The sequence below is a fragment of the Scyliorhinus canicula genome, chromosome 7 (genome assembly GCF_902713615.1).
Source record: "Scyliorhinus canicula chromosome 7, sScyCan1.1, whole genome shotgun sequence".
Classification (NCBI taxonomy): Eukaryota; Metazoa; Chordata; class Chondrichthyes; order Carcharhiniformes; family Scyliorhinidae; genus Scyliorhinus; species Scyliorhinus canicula.
The window spans coordinates 120,448,273-120,474,611 of NC_052152.1; the positions used below are offsets into that span (position 1 = coordinate 120,448,273).

A 26,339-nucleotide genomic window follows, 5' to 3' on the forward strand; every position below is an offset into this window, starting at 1 on the left:
AGAAGGAGGCTATTCGGCCCATCGGGTCTGCACCCATCCTCTGAAAGAGAACTCCACCTAGGCCCACTCCCCCGCCCTATCCCCGTAACCCCACCTACCCTGCAATAACGGACAATTTAGCATGGCCAATCCACCTCGCCTGCACATCTTTGGACTGTGGAAGGAAACCAGAGCTCCCGGAGGAAACCCACGCAGACATGGGGAGAAAGTGCAAATTCCACACAGACAGTCAACCAAGGCCGGAATTATACCCAGGTCCCTGACGCTGTGAGGCAGCAGTGCTAACCACTGACCTGGTAAGGACGGCAGATTTCCTTCTCTAAAGGACATGAAGTGAACCAGATGGGTTTTTACAACAATCAACAATGTTTTCATGGTCACAAGATTAGCACCATGGATAGAGTGGATAGTCAGAAGCTTTTTCTCACGGTGGAAGAGTCAATTACTAGGGGACATAGGTTTAAGGTGCAAGGGGGAATGTTTAGAGAGATGTGCGAAGGAAGTTTTTTTTACAGAGGTTAGTGGGTGCCTGGAGCTCGCTGCTGGAGGAGGTGGTGGAAGTAGTACAATGGTGACGTTTGAAGGGTGTTTTCACAAACATATGAATAGAATGGGAATAGAGGGATATGGACACGGAAGTGTGGAAGGTTTTAGGTCAGACGGGCAGCAAGGTCGGCGCAGGCTTGGAGGGCCAACCTGCTCCTGTGCTGTATTTTTCTTTGTTCTTAATTCTTATTATTAATTCATATTAATTGAAGTTAAGTTCCGACAGCTGCCCTGGTGGGATTTGAACCCATGTTCCTAGAACAGTACTTTAGGTTTCTGGATTGCTAGTCTAGTGGCATTATCACTACCTTCTCCCCCTTCTGAGGCAAGTAACTCACCTCCCGATTCCACAAAGCCTGTCCATCACTCACAAGTCAGGAGTGTGATAGAATACTATCACATGCCTGGATAAGTGCAACTCCATCAACACTCAGGAAGCTCAACAGTGTCCAGGACAAATCAGCCCCGCTCGATTGGACCCCTTCCACAAACATTCACTCCTTCCGCCCCTGAAGCAGTGGCAGCCGTGTGTACCAGCTACAAGATGCACTGCAGAAACTCACCAAGGTTCCTTAGACAGCACCTTCCAAACCCATGACCACGACCATCTAGAAGGACAAGAGCAGCAGATACCTGGGAACCCCACCACCTGGAGGTTCCCCTCCAAGTCACTCACCTCCCTGCCTTGGAAATATATCGCCGTTCCTTCACTGTCGCTGGGACAAAATCCTGGAACTCCCTCCCTAACATGTCCGTGTACCTACACCTCAAGGACTGCAGCGGTTCAAGAAGGCAACTTACCACCACCTTCTTCGGGAAAATTAGGGATATGCAATAAATGCTGACTTAGACAGCAATGCCCCACATCCCGTAAAAAAATGAATATTAAAAAAAGCTAGGCTTCCTACCTTATACTTTGTGACCCAGTATCTATGTTGTGGTAGTTGTGTGACCTTCAGTCTGCTTGTAACCTGAGCCAACTGTAATCTGGCTAATAAAAAAACTCCAGGAAAAATATTTATCACCACAGTCCATGCGGTCACAAATATGGGTAGCTATGGGGCTACAGTTTTCTGCACACTTTTCAGTGCTGCATCACATTTTATAACTGGTCTTTCAAATAAAGTTTAAATCTCTGCAATTTATAATTCAGAATTTCCCTCCTCAGAACTCCACAGTACTCTCCTGTTGTCTCCCATGCTCTCACCTAGCTGGCAACCATCTGTCTGAGTTCAGACTGCTGGTCTGCTGGCTTGGCTAACACATCTGGTTGTTAAATACCAGTGCAGATCACTTGAAGTAACACTGCAGTAGCATATTGATACCACAACCAAGTGTTCAGGATATCTTCAAATATAAACATTAAAAATTCAAATTTCTCATGAAAAACATTCGATAAAGCAGGTGCAGATTATATTATTGCAAGCAGCTTGTCTTTGCTATTGCTAATGCGGTTATTACAATATTTCATTAATGGCAAAACCTATCACATGCTCTATAAGACATGGGTATTATGTATTTAAACATATTTAGCTTGTTACTAGTTATCACTCTTAGAAGTTTAATATATTTTCACGATTGCTGTGTATCTCTGTGGGATATGCATTGCATAACATTGGTACAATATTGTCTTGATGCCAATCTCGTTATATACAGTGAGTGAACGCACTTATTTTTATTCCTTTATGGGATGTGGGCTTCGCTGGCTATGCCAGCATTTATTGTCCAACCCGCGGTACAGTGACACAGTGGTTAGCCATGATACCTCACAGCGCCAAGGACCCAGGTTCGATTCTGACCTCGGGCGACGGTCTGTGTGGAGTTTGCACATTCTTCCCGTGCCTGCGTGGGTTTCCTCCGGCCGCTCCTGTTTCCTCCCACATTCCAAAGATGTGCAGGTTAGGCGGATTGGCCATGCTAAGTTGCCCCTAGGTGGGGTCACAGGGAAAGGGTGGAGGATTGGGCCTACGTGGGTTGATCTTTCACAGGGTCAGTGCAGACATGATAGGCTGAATGGCCTCCTTCTGAACTGTAGAGGATTCTATAATTCTGTTGGGATTCTATGATAATTGCCCATGAAAAGGTAAGCACGAGCTGCATCTGGAACAGCTGTATTCCTTGTGGTATAGTTTGACCTACAATTATTTTTAAAATTTTGCTACATGCAATTCACGCAAATTCAGAGAAACATTAAATATAGCTTGATTTTACCCCAATAACTAACTGCCAGCAGAGCTAAATGTGCTGTCATTCATCTTATTTCCACACTTATCAAATACAGGATTCTATTTCAAAACATTCCAGTACATTCCTAACTAGGAAATCCCTGACTCAGTTTCTCTCAGGATGGTTAACAAGGACAAGGGCAGCAGACACCCAAGAACACCACCACCTGGAGGTTCCCCTCCAAGTCACTCACCATCCTCACCACCCAATGGGCAGCATGGTAGCACAAGTGGTTAGCACTGTGGCTTCACAGCGCCAGGGTCCCAGGTTCGATTCCTGGCTTGGGTCACTGTCTGTGCGGAGTTTGCATGTTCTCCCCGTGTCTGCGTGGGTTTCCTCCGGGAGCTCCGGTTTCCTCCCACAGTCCTAAGACGTGCAGGTTAGGTGCATTAACCATGATAAATTGCCCGTAGTGTCCAAAAAGGTTAGGAGGGGTTATTGGGTTACGGGAATAGGGTGGAAGTGAGGGCTTAATGTGGGTCGGTGCAGACTCGATGGGTCGAATAGCCTACTTCTGCACTGTATGTTCTATGTCTATGTCTATCTCCACCCTCTCTTGGAAATATATCACCACACCTTCACTGTCGCGGAGTCAAAATCCTGGAACTCCCTCCCTAACAGCACTGTGGGTGTATCTACACCAAATGGACTGCAGTTGTTTAAGAAGGCAGCTCATCACCACTCTCTCTCAAGGGCAATTAGGGATGGGCAGTAAATGTCCACAACCCATTAAACAATGAAAATAAAGCCCTGGTGTGGTATCAGAGGCAGTTCACCATTGGCCGCTGGCAGGATCTTCTCATTGTGCCGTTGTCTACGGCGTTTCTCATGGCTCACTCGTTCTGCTGCTGGGGAACAGCCACAGTGAGGGTGGGGGGTTGCCCTTGGCGGGAAGGAAGATCCCCTCTGGCAGGACAGGCTGTAAATTGCCCCTTTGTTTCTACTTTACCTCTCTTGTTTGAGATAAATCTATAAAATATAAACAAAATCTGTCTGACCTCTCCAGTGTAGAATATATATTGGTGGGAATTTTCCGGCCATTGCGATTCCCTGTTCCCGCAGGCAGTGCAGCCTCGCCTGCAGGTTTCATGGCGGCTAGGGGCGGCTTCAATGGGAAATCCCATTGTCAAGCGGCAGGAGTAGAGAATCCAGCGGCAGTGAAGGGTGTGACCCCGAGAAACACGCGGCTGGGGGACTGGAGAATCCAGCCCATCCGATAAACAGCACAATCATCAATGATGCATGGAATTATCCTAATCTACGTTAATTGAATCCAATAACTTCTTTGTATGCCACCAAGTATTAACATCTAGCTTATCATAACTTCCCAACCTTTCCTAGACCTGACAAACTGGAGGTTTTGTGTCGACTTTCAGAGCTGGATTCTCCGGTTTCTCACCGTTCGCTGGTGGTGGGAGCCCCTTCTCCCGTCACAGTGGGATTTCCCATTGAAACCATCCCACACCGCCGGGAAACCGTGGGCAGGGGGCACTGCCGGTGGGAGTAGGAAATCCCAACGGCTGGAAAATTCTGGCCATATGTACAAAAGACTTTCCAGAAATTTGCAATGTTGGCTTCCCACTTTTCTAACTGTTGGGTTTAGTAGCTCTCTAAATAGTTAAATATATTTACAGGTGAATCTTCAAAGTGAGTGAAATTCTGTCAGGTCAACTCCTTCAAATGAAAAAGCTATTCTAACTGAGCCAAATAAATAACAGGCAAATATGAGAGTATTTGCCTGACACATGTTTCTTATTATCACATGCATTATTGCAATTCAGATATCATAATTTTGTAAGAAATATGTTAACTTAAAGTTCTGAGCGATGGAATATAAAATCATCAGAGTGATGTTCTTCATTGTGCTTTCACAGTTTATGTTTCTACTGCATGAAGCAGCCAGTGCTTGGCAGGAATTCCTGTACATAGGTAGAAACAGCTTTCGTCAGATAAGTCATGGTGCCATAGCTCCCACTTGGAGCACTGTCATAAAACAAGTTGCACACTCTTGTGGCTGCGTCAAGCTCTAATAAGGAGTCACTTGCACCGAGGGATTTCTGCAACAGAAACAAAATGGAAAATTATAACATGTCACTTTAACACAGTTCCAACTTTGCACGATAAGCACTGTAAAACATCGGTGTTCTAGCCACGGGTCTTTCACCAACCTCAAATCTCCAGCCTTTAGTATACGCCGAAATCTTATTCATCTACAATATCATTCCTGTTTCTATAAAGATTTCATTATTTTCCTTTTTATTGCTTTTCCTACCAACCCAAATCATGTTTTAGAACCATAGAAAAAATAAGGAGCAGGAGGAGACCATTCGGCCTATCGAGCCTGCTCCGTCATTCATTATGATCACAGGCTCACCACTCTCTAGGTGAAGAAATTTGTCCTCATCTCTGTCCTAAATGGTCTACCCCGTATCCTCAGACTGTGACTCCTATTTCAGGACACCCCCATCATCAGGAACATCCTTCCTGCATCAACCCTGCTGATGACGGCCTCCCGTGGTGCGTTTTCCAATGGTGGAGGCTGTGGGACACACAAAATCCCGTGGGTATTGGTGGGATAGAATATCCCGCTGCGGGCCAATGGTGGGCTGCTGCTGGAAAATATGCCACGGGGAGGGTGATGGGGCCATGTGAAAATTTCTACCCAAGGACTTCTCCTTCTCCAGAGGCAGTTTTACGGCAGGTCCCATAAAAATAAATGAGTTGCTGCTGAGTGATGCTGTTTCTGAGACCTTCCACCATCCGTAGAATCCCTACAGTGCAGATAGAGGATATTTGTTTCGAGTTTGCACCGTCCCCCTCCAAAATAGCACCTTACTGAGGCCAACTCCCCCGCCCTATCCATGTAACCCCACCAAACCCGCATACCTCTGGACACTAAAGGCCAATTTCTCATGGCTAATCCACCTAACCTGCACATCTTTGGACTGTGGGAGGAAACCCACGCAGACACGGGGAGAACATACAAACTTTGCACAGTCACCCATGGCCAGGACTGAACCCAGGACCCTGGCATTGTGAGGCAGCAGAGCTAACTACTGTACCAACATGCTGGACTTGAAGCATTGCCTCTGTTTCTCTCTCCACAGATGCTGCCAGACCCACGGCGTTTATCCACCTTTTATTTACGACATCTATTATTGCTTTTATTTTAGCAACTTCTATTCCAGTAGACAAAGAACTGACCATAAACTGCGTAATTCTTAGTATCAATCTAAAAATTCTCGAATGAGAGAACGGGCTACAATATTTGATTTTTCCTCAAGTTGTGAGCTTACCTAAAGCTGGAAGATAACTGCCCGGGACACTGGGATATTGGTCTTCAGACATATAATAAAATAGTTGAAAAAACCCTGAAAGTGGCTTGCAAGAGAATAAGAAAATATGGAGAGTATGGGGACAGTACAACTGTCATCGCTCCATCACCTCCTACAGTGCGGTCAGATTCTTGAGTTTTCCGAAAATTAATTTAATTGTGTAACAACTTTGTCATCACTTTAAAATGAGTTAACGATTATCACAATATCTAAATGGAACAAGATTTTTATGCAACTAAAAAATGTAAGGTCTCTTGTCATGTCATGACATTGTCATGTCTCCAGTGCAGAATGTTGGGACCGAGTGATTCCACAATTTTCTGGATAATAAGAATATTAGAATTATAAATGTACGAACTGGAAAACGCTCTAGATGTAACTATTTGTCTGGAGGATAAAACAATGATCAAACGTAATAAAGCAGTAATAAAAATGGTTTCCCTTATCCAAGTACTCTATCTACTCCCAATGTTCTCAAATATTCCCCTGATATATTCCTCTGAGGGCAGCATGGTAGCACAGTGGTTAGCACAATTGCTTCACAGCTCCAGGGTCCCAGGTATGATTCGCGGCTTGGGTCACTGTCTGTGCGGAGTCTGCACGTTCTCCTCGTGTCTACGTGGGTTTCCTCCGGTTTCCGACCACAGTCCAAAGATGTGCAGGTTAGGTGGATTGGCCATGATTAATTGCCCTTTGTGTCCAAAAAAAGGTGAGGTGGAGTTACTGGGTTACGGGGATAAGGTGGAGGTGTGGGCTTGGGTAGGGTGTTCTTTCCAAGGGTCGGTGCAAACTCGATGGGCCGAATGGCCTCCTTCTGCACTGTAAATTTTATGAGTATTCTGTGACCGTCGATGTTTCTGAGCACTAGAAAACAGCAAAATCTGAGAACTGACCTGATCCTGCAAAAAGTATTCATTGGCCATGTGCACTATGTGGTCCACGCAGATGACACCACCAATGCTGTGAACTTCCACGTCAGCGAGAACAGTGAGTACCTGGATTGTTTCCACCAGTAACTGTCTGTATTCAGGCTGAGGAACGTGGTTCAAAATGGATTCCACATGAACAGCAAATTTGATCTCTTGGGGCGTCATCTGAAAGTGAAAAAACAAACAATGAACAGTTAACTCCGGCGCCATACCAGCTACCATAGAGGAAAATAGTAAGCACCTTCTCGATTTTTCAAACTGCCAATTATGGAGCTGGATTCTCCTGTGGCCGAATGACCATCTCAGAGGGGGTCCTGCAAAGGATGCTGGGAGAATTGGCCAAGTATAAGGGCAAGCAGGCTGCAGTTTAAATAAACATTGATGAGCAAGCTGCAGCCTAGACATCACAATACACAGGAAAAAGGTCATCTCCAGGCCATCCCAGGTACAATAGAATTATCCAGTCAATTATGTTTGTTGACCAGACACGGCGTCACCTGTACTCCTTATTTGGAAAGCCTACATGCCCCCAATACCTGTAAACACGGCCATTAAGGGCCCACCCTGAAATCTGTGTGGCAGCCCCTGACTGGACCAAATCAGGGTGATCGAACCTTGTTCAACTGATTGGCAATGACCTAGGTACTGCCCAAAAGGGAGCAAAATCCCTGAAGGTAAAAGGTGCCGCACCACCTTAGAATCTCTGTCAGCAGCAGCCAGCAACAGAACACAACAATGGTGATCTTCATCGGCCACCACGAGGAGGACCATCACACCACCAGTAGAAGGAAGACCAGAGCCAGAGTATCAGACTAGACCGAGAACCAGACATCGAGGACGACAGAGACCAGATCATGGATAAAGGCCAATATCTGTTTGGATACTTGTCAGTCACTTAAAATTAGGTCAAGGTTTGATGTTGCACTTTAGCGTTCTGTAGTATAACCTAAACTAATAAGTGTGATGATGATTGATGTTAATAAAGACTTGTTTTAAAATGCGTTTAAATTTACAAACCTAGTGACTGTAATTATTGGGCAGCTAAGAGCCATAGACTTTGGGTATTTTCCAACATTATTAATTTACATGTGTTGTGACTCCACGTCAGGTGAGGCTGGAATTGACTGCTCACTAGCCTAGGGTGTCACAACAATTTTCCTAACAGGAGTGAGACTGAAAAGGGAATTTACTCATGGGGGCATGGCCTAGGGATTAAATTCACATGTTGCAACTGTCTTCACCAAGAAAGAAGTTGCTGGCCAGGCCATAGTGAAAAATGAGGATTCAGGCATGAGAAGAGTTTAAAATTGATTAGGATAGGTTGTCTGCACTCAAAAATTGGTAAGACCAGTTGAGATACATCCATGGATAATGAGGGAAGTGAGAGTGGAAATTACAGAGGTCTTGGCCAGTCCATTTAACTTCAGTGATGGGGAAAACTCTAGAAACAAGTATTCAGTCCAAAGTTAATAATTACATGGACAACTTTGGGTTAATTAAGGAAAGTCAGCATTAATTTCTTCAGAAAAATCACATTTAACTAACTCGCTGGAGTTTTCTGATGAGGTAACAGAGAGTGTTCATGGGGCATTGTTGTGGATGTGGTGATCATGTACTTCCAAAAACCATTCCATGCAGTGCCACATGACAGACTTGTAAGCGAAGTTATAGCTCATGGATTAAAACGGGGCATTAGCAACATGGATACGGGATTGGCTTGAGTAGTGGTCAATGGACACTTTTCAGACTGGAGGAAGGTTTATAGGGGGTTGCCCAGTGGTCAGTGTTGGGGCCCTTGCATTTCCTGATATATATTAATGACCTAGATCTTGGTGTGCAGGGCATCATTTCAAAGTCTGTGATGATACAAAACTTGGAGGTATTGTGAGGATGACAGTTTGGAACTTTGAAAGGACATTGACTGGTTGGTGGAATAGACGTGGCAAATGAAGTTCGATGCAGAGAAGTGTGTGAATCTTTTTAGTGGGAGGAACATGGAGAAACCCTTCTCCCTCATCCTCTCTCTTCCTCTCCTCCTTCTTCCACCTCTCTCCTCCCCCTCTCCTTCTTCTTGTCCCTTCTTTCCCACCCCTCCCCACTCTAACTGCCCCGCACTCCCCTTGTGCTCCCCAGCCACTCAGGTTGTGGGACCAGCCAGAACCAGAGGTGATGGTAAAGGCCTCAGCTGCAGCTTTCTGGAGAGCATGGCCTCGTTATGGTGATGGGAACGAGGTGAGTGTTCGGCGTGGGGAGATCGGGGGTGGAGAGAGTCATCGGCGGGGGGGGAAGGGGAAGCAGCAGAGGCAAGGAGACTTCCCCCAATTGCCCTGCGTCCAGGATGGCAATTAATGAATTAATAAAATGAATTAAAAACTGATGGGTGGTGTTCTCAAGCATGTTGTGCATAGTGGAAAGACATTTTGTACTAAATGTAAAAACTCTGTATTCAGAAATCATTTAAGTAATTAACTTTCTTGTATTTTTCAATGCAAGTTATGTTCAATGCATGTTAATTAACAAATTAGATAGCTTTGAGTGCACTTGCTGCCCTTGATTGCATTTGAAACAGGGCAAAACCCTGCATGAAAAACTCATTCCAAATTTGAACATTCAATGTCAAATGATCATTTTTTGAGCACATTGAAAACAAAAATGCTGTCAAAACCTTCTGACATGGATTGGTTAAAATACAGAAAGGTCCACTTTTCAATTATCTGTCCCACTGCAATGTTTATTTTTCGGAAGACCAGGAAACTGCTGACTCAATGCAATCCCGCTCATTCCAATTGTAAATTAATGGTGCCAGCAAAGTTTAGAACTGTTGCTCCAGTCAATTTTTCTAAACTTACTGTGTATTTTCTTGGGCCAAGGGCAGGCAGAATTTAACAAAGTGCTTAAACAGGGCAGTGTCACTACACAAATATCATTAACTATTAAACCGATTTAGATTTCCCAGTTGAGCCTTTAAAGCAAGGCCATAACTTCCTGGCCGTTCACACCAGTGGGATCATCCGGTCCTGTCAATGGCATATCCCACTGCGGGTTTCCCGGTGGCGAAGGGTGCATTCAACAGGAAATTCCGTTGACAACCAGAAGATCTGGCCGCTGGCCAATGGCGGGCCGCCTGCACGATGACGAAAGATGCGGCAGGTTACATGGTAAATTCCGCCCTTTGTGTATGTATGAGACACAGTTAATAACTGGAAGCTCCAATCCAACATGGTGGCACAGTGATTAGCACTGCTGCCTCACAGCGCCAGGGATCTGGGTTCAATTCTAGCCTCAGGTGACTGTGTGGAGTTTGCACGTTCTCCCCGTGTCTGCGTGAGTTTCCTCCAGGTGCGTTTACTTCCACAGTCCAAACATGCGCAGGTTAGGTGGAGTTGCGGAGATAGGCCTAGGTAGGGTGCTCTTTCGGAGGGTTGGTACAGACTCGATGGGCTGAATGGTCTCCTTCTGCACTGTAGGAATTCTATGGTATGGAACTCTTTTCTCCAACACCATTCCATTCCATCAACAAGCCCATGGTTGATGAGGAGGTTGATAAACATTTCTGGATCCCTAGATTGCCTCAGCACACCAAACATAGGCCTGAATTTCTTCATGTATAACAAAGGACTCACTCTGACTAGTTCTGATGCAACTGGATTTGAATAAATCGGTAAACAGGTGAGAATGTCAAATGATAAACTTGTTAACATGTTTGAGGTAACAAATATCATGAACTATTTAAACATCGCTGAGAATTTAACAGATTCAAGATCAACAGTTTATGTCAAAATGTACTTCCTATCGACCAGACTGATTAAACAACATTAGGCTATCCATAGCATCTAGATATCAATGGTGTCTCAACACTAAACCTTAGGTTTCAACTAGGTCATGAAAATTGTATTTTACTCTGGGATCAATGCACCTCATACACATTTTGTACCAAGATATGGGAGTGATTCCTTAAGCATGATGGATTATAGCAATATTACTGAAGGGATAGTTGGAAATGGAAGTTGCAATACATTGGGCAGTATCTGGTCATCTGTGATATAGGAGTAATCAAGCTCTGGCTTACCTCTTTTGTGGTTGAAGAAGGAAGGACATATCCATCAATAGAAAGACCATGGCACTAAAATGCAAATTAAGATAAAGTAAAATAATTTGTAACTCCATACAGCCTTTCAAATTGAGAATGTCCCCATATCTGGTGTACCATAAGCTTACTCTTTCAGCCGCATTTTTTTCAATTTGGTTTCTGGTAAACACCATTCATAACTTAATATTTACAATAAATCAGGAAATATATCAAAGGATGATACAACACAGAGAGACCATTCAGGCCATTGTAGCTGTGCCATCTCTTTGAAAGGATTATCCCATTCCTGTCACTCCCATGCCCTTTTGGGCAACGTCTTCCAACAACAACTCAATGAGAAAAATTGGCTGACTAATAAGAAGCAGAGGGTAATGGTCAATGGATATTTTTTGGGTTGGAAGTAGGCTTGTAGCGGTGTTCCCCAGGAGTTGGTTTTGGGAGTCTTGCTTTTACTGATATAGAACATAGAACATTACAGCGCAGTACGGGCCCTTCGGCCCTCGATGTTGCGCCGACCCGTGAAACCATCTGAAGCTTATCTGACCTACACTATTCCATTTCACCCATATGTCTATCCAGTGACCACTTAAATGCCCTTAAACGGCGAGTCTACTACTGTTGCAGGAAGGGCGTTCCACACCCCTACTCTCGGAGTTATATATTAATAATCTAGGTTTTGGTGTGCAGGGGACAATTATTACCTTTGAGGTTCTGCTTCTTAATTTGGTGCCCAGCTCCTCATACTGACTATGCAGAACCTTTTTCCTTGTCCTCCCTCTGTCATTGGTACCTACACTGACCAAGACGACTGGATCCTCTCCCTCCCATTGTAAGTTCCTTTCTACCCCTCAGCAGATATCCCGAACCCTGGCACCAGGCAGGTAACGCAGTCATCTGGACCAGGTTTTGCCAGAACACCTCAAAAAATAAATTATTTTGGGCCTCACAGTCTAGAGGGGTGCTGTCAAACTGCTGGATTTTAACGTGGTCTTCTTTACAGATTTGTATATCACTGCCAGGGACTCACCTTCCGTAAAACTTTCCAGACTTTTTGATAGAAACCCATGGGAACTCGGTTAATAGCTCCATCGAGGCGTCGTCTACGTAACCACTGACCCTGGCGGTCATCCCAAGTCAGTCGAGTACAGAAGGAGCCTATGGGAGATGCAGTGGCAATGGGAGATGAAGGACCACTGCATCGCTGAAATAGTCACAGAAATAACAAAAGCACAATTGATATGGAAAAGATACCATGCACAACTTCAAAAAGAAATTGGGGGTCATTTGGATAAGATGGACGGAAGTTAATGCCCTCCCCCATTGTGAGTTTAGAGGCAGGAGGGCGTTCACTCAGGTGGGAAGTACAAGTGCCTTTCCCCCACTGATTCAATTAAGTCCGGGGGCAAGAACGCCTATGGACGGCTTTCCCAGCCTGCTGGCAATTGGGGTATCTTATGTGGCAGCCATTTCTGATAGTCAACCATCGGCGGGGAGGAGGGTGGTGAAGAGAAGCAGAGATGTTGGGGGGGGGGGGGGGGGGGGGGGTGTTACCACACAGGAAACCTGAAAAACAAATCAGCCTGCAGGGTGGGTGGGTGGTGGCGGTGAGAGGGTGGTCCCTCATTCAGCGCCTGATCAAGGGCCTTGTCTTGTGAAGGGACTGCCAACCCCCGCCTTTGCAGTTGAACCCCTTCCCTGCCCCATCTCACCCTCACTCACCTTTGACCTGGGGTCCCTCTGGTGGGTGCAGTACCGACAGCTGCCACTGCTCCCGTTGGTGCTGGTCGCAAGGCACAGCAGCTAGCCTCTTATTGCCTAACAGCCCTTGGGGGGAACTCAGCTTCTGCTGGCCGGGGTCCTTGATCCCAGGGAAACTCTACCGCTTTACACTTCAATGCCTGATAGGCACTTCATTCAACAGTGCTTCCTGGAAGGAGGTGGCACAGATACTCATCGGTCCTCCACAGGTGGGCAAAACTCCTTCATCACCTGCAGCAAATATTACCCTATATGTGTAATCTGAACTGCAAGAGGCTCCGACAATAATGTGTCGCACTGTAGGTAGGAAGGTTACCTGGAGGTTGAAATAATGCTGTATTATCTTGCAGCCATTAGTACCATTATGGCAATATGGCTGCTCACGAGAAGGTGTAAAAATTCCCATTACCACCAGTGTACTGAAAATTCACAGATCTTCACTGATCTCACAAGGATATCCCTAAAACATTTTAAGGATTATTTATTCGTTTCTGTTCCTCACGATGTTGGGAGAAATCAAATTGCTCCTGTTCCAGGCGATCACAGTAACACTCACCTCAATCCCAACTTCATTAATCACACCCGAGATGACATTCCCAACAATACCCAGTTCATGGGCTCTAACTTGGATCCCAATGCCAGCTGGTGAAGAATGAACCTCGACAAAAGTCCTTTTCATGATTTATTTACAGAATGCAACATTTTAGATTCTCTCTGCCTCACACTTACCAATACTCATTGCCTCAGTAGTCTCCTTTCATGCTCTTTTGGAACCAAATAATTGAAATGAATACACATACAACACTTTTTAAAGGGGTACCTCATGTTATTGTAACAAAAATAGAACCATCAAACAATGCAGAAGGAGGCATTCGGCCCATCAACTCTACACCATACTTCTGAAAGAACACCTTACCCAGGCCCACTCCCCCGCCCTATTCCTGTAACCCCACCTAATCTGCCCATCTTTGGACATTAAGGGGAAATTTAGAATGCCAACCCACCTAACCTCCACATTTCTGGACTGTGGGAGGAAACTGGAGCACCTGGAGGAAACCAACACAGACATGGGGAGGAAGTGCGAACTCCACACAGACAGCCACCCAAGGCAGGAATTGAACCCGGGTCTCTGACCTTAAAACCATGAGACACAGGAGTATAATTAGGCCATTTGGCCCATCGAGTCTACACCGCCATTCAATCATAGCTGGTATGTTTTTCATCCCCATTCTCCTGCCTTTTCGCCATGACCCCTGATCCCCTTATTAATCAAGAACTTATCTATATCTGTCTCAACGACACTCAGTGACTTAGCCTCCATAGCATTCTGCGGCAAAGAGTTCCACAGATTTACCACCCTCTGGCTGAAGAAATTCCTCCTTATCTTTTTCATATTTCATAGAATTTACAGTGCAGGAGGCCATTCTGCCCATCGAGTCTGCACCTGCCCTTGGAAAGAGCATCCGACCCAAGCCCATACCCTCACCCTCCCCGTAACCCCACCCAACCTTTTTGAACACTAGGGGCAATTTAGCATGGCCAATCCACCTAACCCGCACATCTTTGGACTGTGGGAGGAAACCGCAGCACCCGGAGGAAACCCACGTAGACACGGGGAGAACATGCAGACTCTGCACAGACAGTGACCCAGCCGGGAATTGAACCTAGGACCCTGGAGCTGTGAAGCAACTGTGCTAACCACTATGCTACTGTGCTGCCCATCTCTATTTTAAAGGATTATCTGAGGCTGTGCCCTCGGGTTCTAGATTCTCCTACTAGTGGAAACATCCTCTAGACATTTTCTCTGTCTAGGCCTCTCAGTATTCTGCGAGTTAAATGAGATTCCCCTTACCCTTCTAAGCACCACCGGGTACAGACCCAGAGTCCTCAACCGCTCCTCAGATGACAAGTCGTTCATTCCAGGAATCATTCTTATGGACCTCTTCTGGGTCCTCTCCAAGGCCAGCACATCCTTCCTTAGATAGGGAGCCTAAAACTTCTCACAATACTCCAAATGTGGTCTGACCAGAGCCTTACACAGCCTCAGCAGTACATCCCTGGTCTTGTATTCTAGCCCCCTCGACATTACATTTGCCTTCCTAACTGCCAACTGAACCTGCATGTTAACCCTAAGAGAATCCTGGGCGGGATTCTCCGACACCTGGCAGGGTCGGAGAATCGCCGGGGGGGTGGCGTGAAACCCGCCCCCGCCGGCTGCCGAATTCTCTGGCGCCGGGGATTTGGAGGGGGCGGGAATCCCGCCGCGCCGGTTGGCGGCCGCTGGCAGTGTGCCCTCCAGCGATTCTCCGGCCCACGATGGGCCGAGTGGCCACCTGTTTTCAGCCTGTCCCACCGGCGTAAATTAGAGTAGGTACTTACCGGTGGGTCTTGGCTGCGCGGGCCTCCGGGGCCCTCGGGGGACCTGGCCCCGGGAGGTGCCTCCACGGTGGCCCAGCCCGCGATCGGGGCCCACTTATCCGCGGGCAGGCCTGGACGCACTCTATTCGTCCGCGTTGGCTGCTGTGGTCCTCCGCGATGGCCGATGCGGAGATGAACCCCCCCCCGCGCATGCGCTGGGATGACGCCAGCACACACTGGCGCTCCCGCGCATGCGGCAACTCGCACCGGCCGGCGGAGGCCCTTCGGCGCCGGTTGGCATGGAGCCAAGCCCCTTCCCCCCGGCCTATCCCCTGAAGGTGCGGAGGATTGCGCACCTTTGGGGTGGCCCGTCGCCGGAGTGGTTCACGACACTCCTCGGCGCTGGAGTTGCCCGCCCCGCCGATTTCTGCAGAATCCCGCCCCCTGAACCAGTACTCCCAAGTCCCTTTGTGCTTCTGATTTTCAAAGCCTTTTCCCATTTAGAAAATAGTCTATACCTCTGTTCTTCCAACCAAAATGTGTAACCTCAAACTTTTCCACATTGTATTCCATTTGCCACTTCTTTACCCACTCTCCTAGCCTGTCCATGTTCTTCTGCAGCCCGCCTGCTTCCTTAATACTACCTGTCCCTCTGCATATCTTTGTATCATCTGTAAACTTAGCAACCATGCCCTCAGTTTCTTAATCCAGATCATTAATGTATATTGTGAATAGCTGTGGTCCCAGCACTGACCCCTGCGGAATAGCGCTCATCATCAACTGCCATCCTGAAAAGGACCCCTTTATCCCCACTCTCTGCCTTTCGCCAGTCAGCCAATCCTCTATCCATGCCAGTACCTTGGGCTCTTATCTTATTTAGCAGCACCTTGTTAAAGGCATTCTGGAAATCCAAAGAGATCATGTCCACTGGTTCTCCTTTGTCTAACTTCCTTGTTACCTCCTCAATGAATTCTAACAGATTTGTCAGGCATGAACCCCCCATTGACCAATCTGTGCTGATTCAGTCCTATTTTAACATGCACTTCTAAGTACTCCGCAATCACATCCTATTTTTTTATACATTTAGAATACCCAATTCATTTTTTCCAATTAAGGGGCAATTTAGCGTGGCCAATCCACCTACCCTGCACATAGAACATAGAACATAGAACATAGAACAGTACAGCACAGAACAGGCCCTTCGGCCCTCGATGTTGTGCCGAGCAATGATCACCCTACTTAAACCCACGTAACCCGTATACCCGTAACCCAACAATCCTCCCATTAACCTTACACTACGGGCAATTTAGCATGGCCAATCCACCTAACCCGCACATCTTTGGACTGTGGGAGGAAACCGGAGCACCCGGAGGAAACCCACGCACACACGGGGAGGACGCGCAGACTCCACACAGACAGTGACCCAGCCGGGAATCGAACCTGGGACCCTGGAGCTGTGAAACATTGATGCTAACCACCATGCTACCGTGAGGCCCAAATACGGGGTTTTATCTTTGGGTTGTGGGCACAAAACCCCTGCAAACTCCACACGTTCACTGACCCGGAGCCGGGATCGAACCTGGGACCTCGGCGCCGTGAGGGAGCAGTGCTAACCATTGGGCCGCCGTGCTGCCCGCGCAATCTGACAAAACAGACTCTAAAATCTTACGAACAACCAAAGTCAGGCTAACCAGCCTACCATTTCCTGTCTTCTGCCTCTGTCCCTTCTTAAACAGGCTTGTTACATAGCCCCACATCCTGACAACTGTGAGGGGGCCTGTACATAACTCCCATCAGGGTCTTTTTTCCTTTGCGATTCTTCAACTCTACCCACACAAATTCTACGCCTTCCGCCCCTATATCGCCTCTGGCTATCGATTTAAGGCTATTTATTACTCACAATGCAACCCTTCCCCCTTCTGCCCATCTGCCTGTCTATTCGATAGGAGACATCACCATTGGTATTCAGATCCCAGCCCTGATCTCCTTGCAGCCACATATCTGTGTTGCCCACATCGTTCCCGCCAATTTCAATGTACGGAACAAGTTCATTTACCTTGTTTTGTCTACTGCGCACATTTAGGTACAACACCCTCAGTCCTGCGTTGACTGACCACCTTCTCATATTTGTCCCCGTATTTGCTAGGCCTACATTTTTAGAGAAGCCCTATCTACAGCCTTAGTTATGCGATTCGCCAGGACTCTGGTCACAAGTTTGATTCAGATGAAAACCGTCCCATCGGAACAGTACTCTTCCCCAGTACTGGTGCCAATGTCCCATGAGTACAAACCCATTTCTCCCACACCAACCTTTGAGCCATGGATTTACCTCCTTAACCTTCTGTACCAATTAGTTTGTGGCTCAGGTAATAATCCGTTGATTATTACCTTTTCGATTCTGCTTCTTAATTTAACCCCTAGCTGCTCAAATTCCTTCAGCAGAACTTCTATTCTTGTTCTACCTATGTGTTTGTACATACATGGTGTGATGATATGATCTGCATACTCGTCTGCCATTGGGCCAGAACGTCGGCTTACCATTGGCCCTGGTCGGTCATGTGCCTCTCGACCGATTGGCCGAGAGGCTGAGTTAACCATGCCTCTATTAACGAGGTATAAATGCTCAAACGCCTGACGATCGTCCCTTTCCACTGTAGACGATCGCAGAGCTGTGTTCTAGTTAATTAAAGCCAGACTTTGGCAAATCACTCGCCTCGCGTGCAATCGATGGTACTTCAATTTAATTAACTACGACTTGAAGATGGAGTTCTGCATGAAGCCCGAATGCCTCCGCATCAGCCCGCAAACTCCGAACTCTGCAGAACTTTTCCAACTCTGGCTGACTTGCCTTGAAGGGTTCCTAGCATCTACAACCACCCCCCCCACCGGGGCACAGAAGCTGCACGTCCTCCACTCCAGCGTGGGTATTGACGCTTACGCCATAATCAAGGAGGAAACGGATTTTGATGACGCTATACAAAAGCTAAAAGGACAATTCATCAAACCGATCAACAGGGTATTCGCTCGACATCTGCTGGCCACCAGAAAGCAGGTCCCCGGTGAGTCTCTAGACCAATACGCCCGGGCCCTCTATTCCCTGGGGAGAGGTTGCGCCTGTGTAGCGGTGTCCGCTACAGAGCACATGGAGCTACTCATCAGAGACGCTTACGTGGCTGGGATGCTGTCTCCCATGATCCGCCAGCAGATGCTGGAAAGAGACGAACTCAGTTTAACGGAGACTCTGACTCTCTCCGCCTCCCTGGAGGTCGCAGATCTAAGCGCTCGCACCTATGACCCTGGCCAGGCCGCCTCCTGGCACGCTTCCCACCAGCCACCCGCCGCTCCCGGCCTCCCTCAGGCTTGTGCCACGGGGCGCCCCGATAAATCCGCGGGGCCCCGCTGCTACTTTTGTGGGTACGCAAAACACCCTCGCTCGCGCTGCCCAGCCCGCTCTGCCCTCTGTAAGAGCTGCGGGAAGAAGGGCCACTACTCCACGGTCTGCCAGGCCAAAACGCTGGCTGCAGCGCTTCTGGAAGCTGCACAGCACTCTCCCCCCTCCCCCAGGCCTCTGCAAATGGCCTGTGTGCCTCTCTCTCTCCCCCAGGGCCCCTCCAGCCGCTCCCGACTCGCGCCCCGCCGGCCAACAAGCGCACCTCCCCGGCCCCTCCAGGCCTCTGCCTGCCCGCCGCCTACGTTTCTCCCCCCCGCCCCTGGGCCCCGGTGCCCGACCGGCCCGCCTCTCCGGGCCCTCCCAGTCCCTGCCTGCCCGCAGCGCGACTCTGCCCCCCCCCGCCCCCGGCCCCCCGCACCCGGCCCGCGCGCCTTACCTCCTCCCGCAGCTGATGCACCTAACCGGCGTCCTGGAGCCGGCCTGCGCGCCTCTCCGCTCACAGCGCCGGCAACGCTAGCTCCGCCTCCAGCAGCCACGAGGGCTTCCTGGGCGCCGCCATCTTGGGGTGCCGAACCCACGTGCGGGTCCTGGGCGCCGCCATCTTGGGGCCCCGACCCCACGTGCGGATACTGGGCGCCGCCATCTTGGGGAACAGACTTCACATGTGGATCCTGGCCACCGACTTCCAGATCTGCCACGCAAGGTCCCTCCAGCATCGACTCGGACGGCGACGACGGATTTTCTCCACGGCTCACGGCCGTTCAACTCGACCAGTCTCATCCACGCACGCACGCCAAAACGACTACGCTGATCCACCTCAACGGCCACGAGACGGACTGCCTGCTGGACTCCGGGAGCACGGAAAGCTTCGTTCACCCTGACACGGTAAGACGCTGCGCGCTCCCTGTCCATCCCGTAACACGCAAAATCGGTTTAGCCTCAGGTTCGCACTCCGTCCGCATCACCAGGTGCTGCATCGCGGACCTTACGGTCCAAGGGAAGGTTTTTAAAAATTATAAATTCCTTGTCCTCCCTGACCTTTGCGCACCAGCACTCCTAGGACTGGACTTCCAGTGCAACCTGCAGAGCTTGACTTTTCAATTCGGCGGCCCTATTCCCCCCTCACTGTCTGCAGCCTCGCGTCCCTCAAAGTGGACCCTCCCTCCCTGTTTGCTAACCTCACCCCTGATTGCAAACCCGTCGCCACACGGAGCAGACGGCACAGCGCCCAGGACCGATCCTTCATCAGGTCCGAGGTCCAGAGGTTGCTGACGGAAGGGGTCATCGAGGCCAGCAACAGTCCCTGGCGAGCCCAAGTGCTGGTGGTCCGGACGGGGGAGAAAAACCGGATGGTCATCGATTACAGCCAAACCATCAATCGGTTTACGCAACTGGACGCGTATCCTCTTCCCCGTATTTCTACCATGGTAAACGAGATCGCGACATACAAGGTCTTCTCCACTGTGGACCTTAAGTCCGCTTACCACCAGCTCCCCATCCGCGCGAGTGACCGACTGTACACCGCGTTCGAGGCTGACGGGCGCCTCTACCACTTCCTTAGGGTTCCATTTGGTGTCACAAATGGGGTCTCGGTCTTCCAAAGGGAGATGGACCGAATGGTCGACAAGTACGGATTACGGGCTACCTTCCCGTACCTTGATAATGTCACCATCTGCGGCCACGACCAGCAGGACCATGACGCCAACCTCCAGAAATTCCTCCAAACCGCAAAACTCCTTAACCTCACATACAATAAGGATAAATGCGTGTTTAGCACCGACCGCCTAGCCATCCTCGGCTACGTAGTGCGTAACGGAGTGATAGGCCCCGATCCCGAACGCATGCGCCCCCTGATGGAACTCCCTCTCCCCAATACCCCCAAATCCCTCAAACGCTGCCTGGGGTTTTTCGCATACTACGCCCAATGGGTTCCCATCTACGCGGACAAGGCCCGTCCCCTCATGCAAACCACGACCTTCCCGCCGTCGACGGAGGCCTGCCAGGCCTTTAGCCGCATCAAAGCGGACATCGCAAAGGCCGCGATGCGTGCCATCGACGAGTCCCTCCCCTTCCAGGTCGAGAGCGACGCATCAGACGTAGCTCTGGCGGCCACCCTGAACCAAGCGGGCAGACCCGTGGCCTTCTTCTCCAGAACTCTCCAGGCTTCCGAACTCTGCCACCCATCTGTGGAAAAGGAAGCCCAGGCCATAGTCGAAGCGGTGCGACATTGGAGGCACTATTTGGCCGGCAGGAGGTTTACCCTCCTCACAGACCAACAGTCAGTAGCCTTCATGTTTGATAATGCACAAAGGGGCAAGATCAAAAATGACAAGATTTTACGGTGGCGGATCGAGTTGTCCACGTACAACTATGATATCTTGTATCGTCCTGGGAAGCTCAATGAGCCTCCTGATGCCCTGTCCCGCGGTACCTGCGCCAGCGCGCAGATAGACCGCCTCCGCTCCCTCCACGCAGACCTCTGCCATCCAGGGGTGACCCGCCTACACCACTTCATTAAGGCCCGCAACCTGCCCTACTCCATCGAGGAAGTCAGGACAGTAACCCGTGACTGCCACATCTGCGCCGAGTGCAAACCGCACTTCTACCGCCCCGAGCGCGCACACCTGATCAAAGTATCCCGCCCCTTCGAACGTCTTAGCATTGACTTCAAGGGGCCCCTTCCCTCTAACAACCGCAACATTTACTTCCTGGCGGTTATCGACGAACACTCCCGCTTCCCCTTCGCCATTCCCTGTCCCGACATGACCACATCGACCGTCATTAAGGCCCTACTCTCCATCTTCTCACTGTTCGGCTACCCCGCGTACATTCACAGTGATCGGGGGTCCTCATTTATGAGCGACGAGCTGCGTCAATTCCTGTTCGACAGGGGCATCGCCTCTAGCAGGACGACCAGCTATAACCCCCGGGGTAACGGACAGGTCGAGCGGGAGAATGGTACCATCTGGAAGACCATACTACTGGCCCTCCGGTCTAGAAATCTCCCTATTTCCCGATGGCAAGAGGTGCTCCCTGATGCACTGCACTCTATCCGCTCACTCCTCTGTACTGCAACTAATCAGACACCTCATGAGCGTCTTCTTGCTTTCCCCAGGAAGTCGTCCTCCGGATCCCCTCTCCCGACGTGGCTGGTCACCCCCGGACCCATCTTGCTCCGGAAGCATGTGCGGGTGCACAAGTCCGACCCGTTGGTGGAGCATGTCCAGTTACTCCACGCTAACCCGCAGTATGCGTATGTGGAGTACCCCGACGGTCGGCAGGACACGGTCTCCCTCCGGGACCTGGCACCCGCCGGCGTGCGCCCCCCCCCCCCCCCACCACAGACCCCCCCCTCCCCTTTTTCACCCCAGCACCCCACTCAGCTTCCCCATCCCTCATCCATGGCGTCTCCGCGGCCAGCTCAGGTGACGGAGACCATTCAAGGTCCATCGCTCCCGGACTCCAGGATGTCAGCAGGACCATCAGCCGATCCGACGACAACTCCTCCAGTACGGCGCTCGGCCAGGACGTCAAGGACCACCAAAAGACTGATCGAATCCCTCTAGAGTTCTACAGCCCCATGGACTTTCTTTTGTAAATATTGTTATGTCTGGGCCAATGGCAAGCCCCCAAATTCGATAAGGGTACGGAGAGAAAATTATTCTCCCGACGGCTACTCATATCATCAATTCTCTCTCCCCCCCCCCCCCCCCCCCCCCCCCCCCCCCCCCGCCTTCCTTCTCCGTAAGGGGTGAATGTGATGATATGATCTGCATACTCGTCTGCCATTGGGCCAGAACGTCGGCTTACCATTGGCCCTGGTCGGTCATGTGCCTCTCGACCGATTGGCCGAGAGGCTGAGTTAACCACGCCTCTATTAACGAGGTATAAATGCTCAAACGCCTGACGATCGTCCCATTCCACTGTAGACAATCGCAGAGCTGTGTTCTAGTTAATTAAAGCCAAACTTTGGTAAATCATTCGCCTCGCGTGCAATCGATGGTACATCACATGGACCACGACAACTGGACTTTTAGCCTCCCACTCTAACTCTGCAGCCCAGAAGAGATTACCCCAAACCCGTGCACCAGGCAGGCAATCTCTGTGATCCTGCTCACAGAGAACAATGTCAATGCCGCTAACTATACTATTCCCAATTACAACTACATTTCTTTTCTCTCCCCCACTTGAACAGTTCCCTGTACCATGGTGCTGTGGTCAGTTTGCTCATCCTCCCTCCAGTCCCCTTTCCTGTGCACACAGGGAGCAAGAATCTTGAATCTGTTGGACAAGATCAAGGGCTGAGGCTCCTGCAACCTTACCTCCTGGATCCTTCTACCTACCTCACTTGCAGCAACACCCTCCTGACCACTGGCTGAATTCAAGGTAGTTAGCCTGAGGGTGTGACTGCCTCCTGAAACACAGTGTCCAGGTACCTCTCCTCCTCCCTGATGTGTCACAACGTCCGAAGCTCAGAATCAAGTTGACCAACTCTGGTCCGAAGCTCCTGGTGCTGAGATACAGCAGTGCTAACCACTGTGCCGGCCAGGAACCTTACACAATTAAAATATAATATTAGGAGCTGATGATGCACTCCAGCCCCTGCAGCACCTATTGGTGATGGAAGGCTTCAAGTTTCCTGGTGGACACCACATGCTCCCTCTCCAGGGGCAACCAGACATAGAAGTAAACATGGAAGAGGGGCAAACAGTCAAGTTGGACAAGCTCCTCATCCGCATGGACTTGCAGGCCACTGTGCTCAAAATACTTCAATCAAACAATACCCTCTCAATTGTTCAAACTTGTAAAACGCTTTAACGTATCATTCACACGCAGTGTGTGCAAAATCAATTCAGAATTTGGAACAATTTTGTTGCCAAATGGGTAAAAGTGAAACTTCTTGAACTCATTTCACAGACAGGAACATGCCAACCAGCAGAGGTGACTGCATTTTGGACGTCAACCCACACAAGGTCACTGACCCTCCAGGATTGTCCTGGATGCTCTCGGACATGGGAGTAATTTTCAAGACATTATTGAGATATCCCGGGAGAAACAGTATTGGAGCGCAAGACAAATTGTGCCCTTCTTCAATTCTCTGTGAACACTTTGGGTTATTATTTCAAACAATGGGCGGGTCGGAGAATCGCCGGGGGCTGGCGTGAATCCCGCCCCCGCCGTCTTCCGGAGTCTCCGGCACCAGAGATTCGGCGGGGGCGGGAATCGCGCCGCGTCTATCGGCGGGCCCCCCCCCCCCCGACGATTCTCCAGCCCGCAATGGGCCGAAGTCCTGCCACTGTCATGCCGGTCCCGCCGGCGGGAATCAAACCACCTGCCTTACCGCCGGGACCAGGCGGCGCAGGCGAGCTCTGGGGTCCTGGGGAGGGCGCGGGGCGATCTGGCCCCAGGGGGTGCCCCCACGGTGGCCCGGCCCGCGATCGGGGCCCACCGATCGGCGGGCGGGCCTGTGCCGTGGGGGCACTCTTTTCCTTCCGCGTTCGCCATAGTCTTCACGATGGCGGACGCGGAAGTGACTCCCTCCCCTGCGCATGCGCGGGGATGACGCCAGCAGCTGCTGACGCTCCGGCGCATGCGCGGACTTCCGCCGGCCAGGGCGGCTGGCGTGGCACCAAAGGCCGTTCCCGGCAGCCGGTGGGGCGCCAACCAACCACTCCGGCGCTGGCCTAGCCCCTCAATGTTACACCACTCCATCCCACCGAGACTCCCCGCCCCGCCGGGTACGGGGAGATTCCCGGCCAATATTGGAGATGCGAGTTTTAAGAAAAAGGCTGTTTGAGTAGCGAGATGAGAAAACCTCTAGGAATGTGACGAGCCAGAGTTGGCAACCCTAACCTGTCCAGCAGTGGTCAATATGGGGAAGGTCTGGGTTGAACCCAAGCCTTGGGTGAATTCTCCACCTCCCCAGCTTGCGTGTTTCTTGGTGGTGCGCTGTCGCCGGCAGTGGGATTCTCCGTTCCTGCCGGTAGCCCATGGGATTTCCCATTGTGGGCACTACCACACCGCTCAGAAACCCATGGCGGGGGGGGGGGGGGGGGGGGGGGGGGGGGGGGGGGGGGTTAAAATATTACTTGTGAGACAATTGCTAATTACCCTCTGACCTATCAGTTACGTAACTCTGCAAACATCTTTCACGAACACTGTGCGGCAGGGTGGCGCAGTCATTAGCACTGGTGCCTCACAGCGTCAGGGTCTCAGGTTCGATTCTGACCTTGTGTGACTCTCTGTGTGTAGTCTGCACGTTCTCATCGTATCTGTGTGGCTTTCCTTCGGGTGCTCCGGTTTCCACCCAAATCTAGGTTAGGTGAATTGACCATGCTAATATTGCCCAAAGGTTAGGTGGGGTTATGGGTGTGGTAGTCACCACTGTTTGTATAATACGTATATGAGAGGTAATACGGTAACGGGGGTAGATCTCTGCCTGCTGGCTCCATCCAGTAGGTGGAGTATAAATGTTTGTGCTCACCGAGCTGCAGCCATTTCGGCAGCAGCTGCAGGAGGCAACACATCTCTGCTTAATAAAGCCTTGATTACTCTCTATTCTTGCCTCGTCATAATTAATAGTGCATCAATTTATTAAGCAGAGATGTGTTGCTTCCTGCAGCTGCTGCCGAATCATCAATCGGTACACGCAGTTCGACGCATACCTCCTCCCACGCATATCTGATATGGTCAATCAGATTGCACAGTACCGGGTATTTTTGACAATGGACCTGAAATCTGCCTAACACCAGCTCCTCATCCGCAAGGCGGACCAACAATACACTGAGTTCGAAGCAGATGGCTGCCTTTATCATTTCCTTAGGATCCCTTTCGGTGTCGCTAACGGGGTCTTGGTCTTTCAATGTGAGATGGGCCGAATGGTTGACCGGTACGGGCTGCGGGCCACCTTCCCGTACCTAGATAACGTCACCATCTGTGGCCACGACCAGCAGGACCACGACGCTAACCGTTTCAAATTTCTTCAAACCGCCAAACTCCTGAACCTCACGTTTAACAAGAAATGCGTGTTCAGCACCAACCGCTGAGCCATCCTTGGCTATGTGGTGAAAAATGGGTTCTAGGGCCCGACCCCGACCGCATGCGCCCCCTCATGGAACTCCCACTCCCTCAAGGACCTGAAACGATGGCTGGGGTTTTTCTCCTATTATGCCCAGTGGGTCCCTAACTATGTGGACAAGGCCCGCCCACTCATTCAGTCCACAGTTTTTCCCCTGACGGCTGAGGCCTGCTTACATCCACAGCAACCGGGGATTCTCCTTTATGAGTGTGGAGCTGCGACAGTTCCTGCTCAGCAAGGGCATTACCTCGAGCAGGACGACCAGCCACAACCCCCGGGGAAACGGGCAGGTGGCGAGGGCGAACCGGATGGTCTGGAAGGCCGTTCTACTGGCCCTACGGTCCAAGCATCTCCCGGTCTCCCGCTGGCAGGAGGTTCTCCCCGAGGCCCTCCACTCCATCTGATCGCTACTTTGCACTGCGCCTAATGAAACCCTCCATGGACGTCTCCTTGCCTTCCATAGGAAGTCCACCTCCGGGGTTTCACTCCCAACGTGGCTGGTAGCTCCAGGACCCGTCCTCCTCCGCAAGCACGTGCGGCTCCACAAGGCGGACCCGTTGGAAGAAAGTTTACAGCTGCTGTATGCAAACCCGCAGTACGCCTACGTGGCGTACCCCGACGACCACCA

General features: G+C 50.2%; 1 protein-coding gene across 1 annotated transcript in view; it reads right to left on the minus strand.

The window, feature by feature from the left end:
* Positions 1-3,365: 3,365 nt before the first annotated feature.
* Positions 3,366-26,339, minus strand: part of LOC119969123 (phosphorylase b kinase regulatory subunit alpha, liver isoform-like) — a 168,338-nt gene continuing 145,364 nt past the window's right edge. The window contains 4 exon segments of the mRNA XM_038802340.1: positions 3,366-4,829; positions 7,001-7,201; positions 11,106-11,159; positions 12,154-12,327. Of these exon segments, the coding sequence (XP_038658268.1) occupies positions 4,656-4,829; positions 7,001-7,201; positions 11,106-11,159; positions 12,154-12,327 (603 nt within the window). The 3' untranslated portion in view covers positions 3,366-4,655.